This window comes from Trachymyrmex cornetzi, unplaced genomic scaffold (genome assembly GCF_001594075.2).
Source record: "Trachymyrmex cornetzi isolate Tcor2-1 unplaced genomic scaffold, Tcor1.1 scaffold114, whole genome shotgun sequence".
NCBI classification, from domain to species: domain Eukaryota; kingdom Metazoa; phylum Arthropoda; class Insecta; order Hymenoptera; family Formicidae; genus Trachymyrmex; species Trachymyrmex cornetzi.
This window is the reverse complement of record NW_017295697.1, coordinates 123,042-131,439: the sequence shown is the minus strand read 5'-3', so window position 1 is coordinate 131,439 and position 8,398 is coordinate 123,042. Positions and strand designations below refer to the sequence as shown.

At 32.7% G+C, this 8,398-nt stretch overlaps 1 protein-coding gene across 1 annotated transcript in view; it reads left to right on the top strand.

Moving 5' to 3' along the window:
- The window catches only part of LOC108764639 (glucose dehydrogenase [FAD, quinone]-like), a 16,206-nt gene extending 9,450 nt beyond the window's left edge, over window positions 1-6,756 (top strand). Inside the window, exons 2-3 of the mRNA XM_018512971.1 lie at window positions 5,236-5,597; window positions 6,292-6,756. Of these exons, the coding sequence (XP_018368473.1) occupies window positions 5,236-5,597; window positions 6,292-6,645 (716 nt within the window). The 3' untranslated portion in view covers window positions 6,646-6,756. The remainder of the gene's footprint in view (window positions 1-5,235; window positions 5,598-6,291) is intronic.
- The last annotated feature ends 1,642 nt before the right edge of the window (window positions 6,757-8,398 follow it).

Below are 8,398 nucleotides of genomic sequence, written 5' to 3'. Positions count from 1 at the left end.
TTATTAAAAATAAAAAATTTTTTTAATAAAAATAAAAATAAAACTTTTTTTAAGTAACATTACCCATATCTTGAATTTCCGTTTGATGATTCACAATGGAAGATTACTTCTTGTCAAATTATTACTATCAGAGGTTGGTTTCAAACGAGTTTAGATTGTAATTTCTTTATTTTATAAGTTTTCTAGAAGGTCTCTATCATTAAAAGAGATGGAAAATATTGTGAAATAGGAAAGGGAAAACAAAAAAGTAGTGGGAAGGTAACCAGTTGCCATCTAGTATAATCTTCAAAGTAATTTTTAGAACTATGATATTGCTTGTATTATCGGTAAGTAGGAAACGGGTAGTTCTTCTGTATCACTTTGATTATTTATCCCCTCAGCTTGTTTTTTAATATGGATCATTTCAGAAATGGATCTTTTGTAAAATGATGGTTCAGAGTCTAAAATTTCGAAATTTTTCCAATCCATTTCCTGATTAAAATTAAGCCGATGACATGAGACTACAGAGAGATTATTTAATTATTTTATGTCTGCTTTGTGTTCCTTTATTCTAGTTTTAAGCTATCTTTTAGTCTGTCCTTCATAAGAACATTCACAATCTCGACGATTGATTTTATATACCACATGATTATTATCCATTCTATTTAATTTATCTTTCCCTGTTTTAATAAATTTAATTAAGCTATTAGTAGGTTTATATGCAATATTCATGTTGTATTTCCTATATACATTCTTAAATTTTTCAGTTAAATTATTAACATATGGTTATATGGTAAAGTACAAAATTTTCTGATATTAATATCTATAGGTTCATTTTGATTTGTATACTTGTAATCATTTTTGTGAATTAAAGATTTGATTCTATTATTTATTGTATTAAATAGATAGAAAATCTAATAGATAACCGTTATATAATAGAGTGTCTATCACGTTGGTGATATTTTTTTTGTGAAAGCTTTGATGTGACAGGAATACAATTCTGTCCAATAATGACGTAATAACACCTTCTTTATGGACAATGGGATGGTTCGCGTGATAATTTAGAAACCTTCTTGAGTTCGTTTTTTATATAAATCAAAGATGATCTTATTATTCTTTACTTTTATAGTTATGTCTAAAAAGTTCACTTTATTATCCTCATATTCTTCCAGTGTGAATTTGATTCTATTATGTTGAGTATTAAATATTTCTAGAGTTTGATTTATTTGATTTTTATGCAATGCTAATAAAATATCGTCAACATATCTGAAATATATGGGTATATCGATGTGAATCGTAGAATGGATTTTACTTTCAATGTCCTCCATAACTAAGTCAGATATAACTGGAGAGAGTGGAGATCCCATAGGCATGCTGAATATCTGTTTATAGTATTTATTATCGAATTGCAAATATGTTGAATTCAAGATTAATTTTACAGAATTAATAAATTCATTTATTTTGGTAAAGTTGTGTGATTTGCTAGTATGGTAAGTCCCATCTTTTTACAATCCCTTAAATCGCTAAATTTATTGGAATATTAGTATACATTGAGACTACATCGAATGAAACTAATTTATAGTCTGAATGTAATGGTCTTCCATTCAATTTATATACTAATTCGAAGTTATTTTTTATATACCATAATTTTGATTTTTTAAGCTGTTATCAATAATATTTTTAAGATTAGAAACGGGTAGTTTTTCTGTATCACTTTGATTATTTATCCCCTCAGCTTGTTTTTTAATATGGATCATTTCAGATGTGTATACTAATATTCCAATAGATTTAGCGATTGAAGGAATTGTAAAAAGATGGGACTTATCATAATAGCAAATCACACAACTTTACCAATAAATGAAATTATTAATTCTGTAAAATTAATAAATTCAATCTTGAATTCAACATATTTTCAATTCGATAATAAATACTATAAATAGATATTCAGCATACCTATGGGATCACCACTCTCTCCAGTTATATCCGACTTAGTTATGGAGGACATTGAAAGTAAAATCCATTCTACGATTCACATCGATATACCCATACATTTCAGATATGTTGACAATATTTAATTAGCATTGCTTAAAAATCAAATAAATTAAACTCTAGAAATATTTAATACTCAACATAATAGAATCAAATTTACACTGGAAGAATATGAGGGTAATAGAGTGAACTTTTTGGACATAAAAGTAAAGGATAATAAGATCATCTTCGATTTATATAAAAAACCTACGAACTCAAGAAAGTTTCTAAATTATTACTCGAACCATCCTATTGTCCATAAAGAAAGTGTTATTACGTCATTATTGGACATAATTGTATTCCTGTCACACTCAAGCTTTCACAAAAAAAATATCACGAACATGATAGCACTCTAAATAACGGTTACTCATTAGATTTTCTATTTAATACAATAAATAATAGAGTCAAATCTTTAATTCACGAAAATAATTACAAGTACACAAATCAAAATGAACCTATAGATATTAATATTATAAAATTTTGTACTTTATCATATGTAAATAATTTAATTGAAAAATTTAAGAATTTATTAAGTGTTAAACTTAATTCCTGCCGTTCTTCGTCTCTAAAATTGATTTGTTTCGAAGGGAAGATGAATGAATACATTAATCAAAGTAATTTCCTCCATTTCTTGCTTTATTACTAATTAATAATACTTTATTAATAATACTCTGATTAAGATATTTCCCTTCGAAACAAATCAATTTTGGAAACGAAAAACGGCAGGAATTAAGTTTAATATTTAGTATATAGGAAATACAACATAAATATTGCATATAAACCTACTAATAGCTTAATTAAATTTATTAAAACAAGGAAAGATAAATTAAATAAAATGGATAATAATCAAGTGGTATACAAAATCAAACGTCGAGATTGTGAATGTTCTTATGAAGGACAGACTAAAAGATAGCTTAAAACTAGAATAAAGGAACACAAAGCAGACATAAAAAAATTAAATAATCTCTCAGTAGTCTTATGTCATCGGCTTAATTTTAATCAGGAAATAGATTGGGAAAATATCGAAATTTTAGACTCTGAACCATCATTTTACAAAAGATCCATTTCTGAAATGATCCATATTAAAAAACAAGCTGAAGGGATAAATAATCAAAGTGATACAGAAGAACTACCCGTTTCCTACTTACCGATAATACAAGCAATATCATAGTTCTAAAAATTACTTTGAAGATTATACTAGATGGCAACTGGTTACCTTCCCACTACTTTTTTGTTTTCCCTTTCCTATTTCACAATATTTTCCATCTCTTTTAATGATAGAGACCTTCTAGAAAACTTATAAAATAAAGAAATTACAATCTAAACTCGTTTGAAACCAACCTCTGATAGTAATAATTTGACAAGAAGTAATCTTCCATTGTGAATCATCAAACGGAAATTCAAGATATGGGTAATGTTACTTAAAAAAAGTTTTATTTTTATTTTTATTAAAAAAATTTTTTATTTTTAATAAAGAATTAGCTCCATACTTGAAATTCAAAATTTATTACTGGATTTTTATTCTAGTTTAGAAACTTTATCTTATAATTTCAATGATATTATATCAAATTGACAAGCAATTATGCATTGGTGGATACTATCATTTAATTAAATATGAACTATGGATTGAAATTTTAATTCGACTATAGGATACTATCATTCAATTACATACGAACTATGGATTAAAATGTTAATTTGACTGGAACATATTAAGTAATTGAACAATTATATTGTAACGTTAACCGACAAATTATTAGCGCACATAATTTATTATTTTAATGTTGATTTACGATTGTAATACTGAGGATGGCGATATTCAAGGCCGAAACGTCTATTTTTTGTTAATGATAGGGTTATTTTATTAATGTATATTACTTATGTCGATCTAATTAAATAATTTTGTTCGCTTGTAAAGCTGCCGACCGGGGTACGTCGCCGGGTGGATCGCACGTAAGCCAGCTCGCACCGAAACGAGAGATCGGCGTAGTGGCCGCCGTGTAGAGCCGCGGAATCGCGAGCCACGTGCCATCCTCCCGAGCCTTGGAAGTAATTAGCTGTCTCGTTTCGAGAGTCAGAGTAAGGGGAAGAATATTCGTTGCCGAGTTGAAGTAAATTAGAGTCGTTCGGAGTATCGAGGGCCGAGTCGCGCTCGTTCCTCTCGCCACAGGGGAGTCACTTCCGATTTCCGAGTAGAGCGAAGTCGCGTAGAAACGCGGAGAGTAGTCGCGTTGTCGAGTCTCGTCGTGTCGCGTAAAGACGCTTATTGTAGTTGCGTTATCGTTTATTATCGCGTCGCGTAGGCACGCTTGCTATAATTGTGTCGCCGAGCATTGTGCTGTCGCATCGGAACGCGTATTGTCGCGTTGCCGAGTTAACTTCCGGTTGTGCTGTTACCGAATAGAGTCCGTTTCCAGGATTCACGTTGTCAAGTAGAGTCGTGTCGCATAGAGGCGTTCGCTATAGTCGCGTCGCACCATCGCTGTGGTGTCGGCCGCGGGCCGACGTTACACGTCCGGAAGGCTGGTAGTACAGCGGGTACGGGTTCTTGCCGGTTGTCGAGGGGCGGGCGTTTGACATCGTCGGAAGATACCACGAGAAAGGTCGGGGCTCGTGCTGTAGCGTATGACCGGCGTCCGGCGCTAGAAGTAAGTTAGCGGCTCTCTGTGCGAGTACCGAGAGTATCGAGCAGAGCGGAGGAGCGAAGCTCCGGAGATTACTCGTAATTACGTCACCAATGTAATTAGTCCTACTTTATCATATTTCTTCAAATATAATTGTTCTTATTATTACGCTTTCGCGTAGTTTATTTTTGTGGCCTATCTCTCTCACCCTCCGACAAATTTCCCGCACCTTTTGCGACCCACCCCTGCCGTCGCGAATTGGTTACGGGCAAAAGTAAGGAGATTTCGGAAAGAGTAGCACGCTCTCTCGTGTCTGGCGCCTAACTTAGTAATAAAAATTACAATCTTGGCCGAAAAACCGCCTGGTTGTCGCAAAATTCGGTTACCGAGGGAAAGGAGATACTTTTGCGTACGAGGAGTACGAAGTACGCGCGACGAAGTTGTGCCATTGCTCGCGAGTACGGTTACAATATATATACATATAAATTACAAAATGCAATATTTTTCAAAAATTATGCAAACTCCCTATTGTTGGCAATTGTTCTTTTTGCTATTTTCAAACTTAATTAGCTCTGACGGAAATCACATTATGAATCATTTCTTACAGCTGTTCCTAACATAACTTCCATCACCATAAGTCGTAATAAGATATATCCTTATATTAATGCGAGCAAGCTGTCAGAGGATGACTTTCCCGACGTCGAATTGGTGTTAGGCGCAAGCTCGTTAGCCGGAGATGCTTCCGGCAGCTATCGTAGTCTTTTAGGATTAACAAACGAATTTTACATGGAAGTTTACAGCGATTACAAGGACTTTGATAGCTTTATGATCGTACCTGTGCTTCTGCAACCTAAGAGTCGCGGTAGACTCACTTTGAGAAGCAGCGATCCATGGGACTCGCCGATTGTGGACACCAATTATTACGGTCACGAGGATGATCTGAATACAATGGTGCAAGCTATAAAGATCGTAAGCAGAGAATCTTTACGCATTAACATAGTTTTTCTTTATTTTACGATTTCTCTTTACCATTGTACACATTAAAAATTATTTTCACTAAGTATAAGCGTATTCAGGTATATGACGGTCAAAGCTAGATCTTTTTTGCCTAAATAATTCCCAGTGAATTATCTATATCCTATATATATACATGCATATATATTTTTGTAGTTATTCAAACTGCGCGCCGAAATTTTTCCGGATTTTATCTAACGCAATTAAACTCAATGCAATAATATCACAAGTTAAATTAAATTGACAATGTGCTGAAAACCTTAAATAAATTTATTGCGAAAAATATTACCTCAGCCGGGACTTGAACCCAGATCTCTTGTATTCCGTACGAGCATCCTAAGCTATTAGACTACAGAGGCCTTATAGTAATATTCTTCACGATAATCAGTATATGTAAGAACAATAACGCTTTTTTGTAGGCAGCGTGTATAACCAAATTAATCAAAAAAATAAAAAATTATTTTACACATTAAAAATTATATTCTGTATATAATTAAAATATCGTAAAGTTTTTTAAGCCTTAAACGGTCTAGCTGGATCTTAATGCTTGTATGATTCTTATAATCCCATAATATATTATATTGTTTAAAGTTTTTTTGTCAATTTCCAATTTTTTAATATTCCATTTTTATCACACATCTTATCACAGGCGATTGAAGTAGCTTCCACGAAGGCGTTCAAGCGTTTCAACACTATGATGCTGCCAGTACCGTTTCCGGGATGCAAGCACGTCGCTTTTAAGAGCGACGCATACTGGGCTTGCGTCTCCCGTCACGTGTCGACGACTCTGGGTCACTACGTGGGCACGTGCAGAATGAGCACTCGGAAGAATTCGGGAGTGGTGGACCACAGGCTGCGGGTGCACGGCATCGACGGTCTCAGGGTCGTGGACGCCAGCGTGATGCCGACTATAATCGCTGGTCACACGAACGCACCGGTGTACATGATCGCCGAGAAGGCCAGTGACATGATTAAGGAGAACTGGAAAGGTTCCGCTTCATGAAATGTGTGGGAAGCGGGAGGAAGTAGAGATGCTACGACGCGTGAAACGTGGGACGCGCGATTGCGAAAGCATGATAAAGTAGAGAATTTTCTTTTATCTGTAGAGGCGAGAGAAGGAAAAAGAGAATGATGCTTGTCTGTCATAAAAACTTTTAGAACTTTTAGGAGAAAGGATTTAACTCTTTCAGATTTGATTTTAATGGAATCATATATGAACTACTTATTAAAGTGCTCTCGAATTTTAGTAAAAAAATTTTTTTTAATTTCAAGGATACTTTAATAAGTAATTCATACTAAAAAATTGATTTTTTTCAAAAAATTTTGATTATTTTTTCTACAAATATATTATTATATACATTTGATTTCTGATGATGTCAATATAGAATTAAATAATTTCAACAAATATTTCAAATTTGATGTACATTACACTGTATATAGGATCTGAAGGGGTTAAAGAGAAAAATATTGCTTGTAAAATAATAAAGCGTTACATCCCAGATAGCAAGGTATCGTCTATTTAACGTAATTAGTTGGTTATTCTTAACGAATCTGATGTCCTATCATCGTAAAAGTGACGTGAATTTGTCACAGCTACACAACGTCATATTAACCGACATCGAAAATACGTCATTATTTTCGTATTATGAACGGCATAAATAAATGACGTTATTAATTGATCACTAATAAAATATTATTAGTTACCAACGTCATCGATTAGTCATTTATCTGATGTCAATAAGTATGACGTTGTAAATACGTCAAAAATAAATGACGTCATTATTACATCTTACAACTTGTTAGATCACATGACATCAATAATTCAGAATGATTAATTATCAACGTCAAAATCACTACAGTTTGCTACCTGGAATACTTACAAATATTTTATAGCTGCAGAAATAAAACACAATTGTTTGTAATTATTACACAATATTTGACACGTGTAAAAATTGAGTAATATTTTGCATATATCGACGATTTATTGGAACAACGACATAATTCGAAAATTATCATTTGGAGTTGCTTACAGAAAAAAAAATGAAAACATATAGAAGAAAGAAAGAACATATTTTTATTTTTTTACAATTATTTAAATTCATTTTCTAGAAAAAGATTGTTTTGAGCTATGTGTTTTAGCAAATACGTAATGTATTTTCATCAATGACCGACTACAGTAAATAGAAATAAAGAAGAAAAATGTCATTGTTATTTATAATAAACAGTAAGAATCTTAATTTGTAATAACGTAATTTCATACAACTATGGTCCTACGCCACAATTATGGGCCAAACATCCGCGCGCACGACAATCCCGATACGTAAATATAATACGTAGATATAAGGTAGTTGGCCCACTAATCGTCACATTAACCAAAACGCTTGACTTTACAAATTTATATCGTTCAGATTGAGAAGTGAATGATTGTGATTTTAAGTTATTTAAAATCATTTTTTTGTTACGAATAAAAATGTCAATCTAAAATTCTTATACCTACTGCCGTTATTGAGAAAATCCTTCATAAAGGTTAGAAAGCACAAATGTACGAGTTACCGCCATGCCGCCATAACGATTTGCCCAATAATCGTCACGGCTATGTCCCACTAATCCCATACGTGAATGATGGAATGATTCAGATACACAAGAGAGAGTTAATATATATATACATTAATATATATTTACAGATTTTAATATATTATTCATCATTATTAATATCGTTTCGAAGATGCGAATAAGCATCAAAAATTTGTTAAATT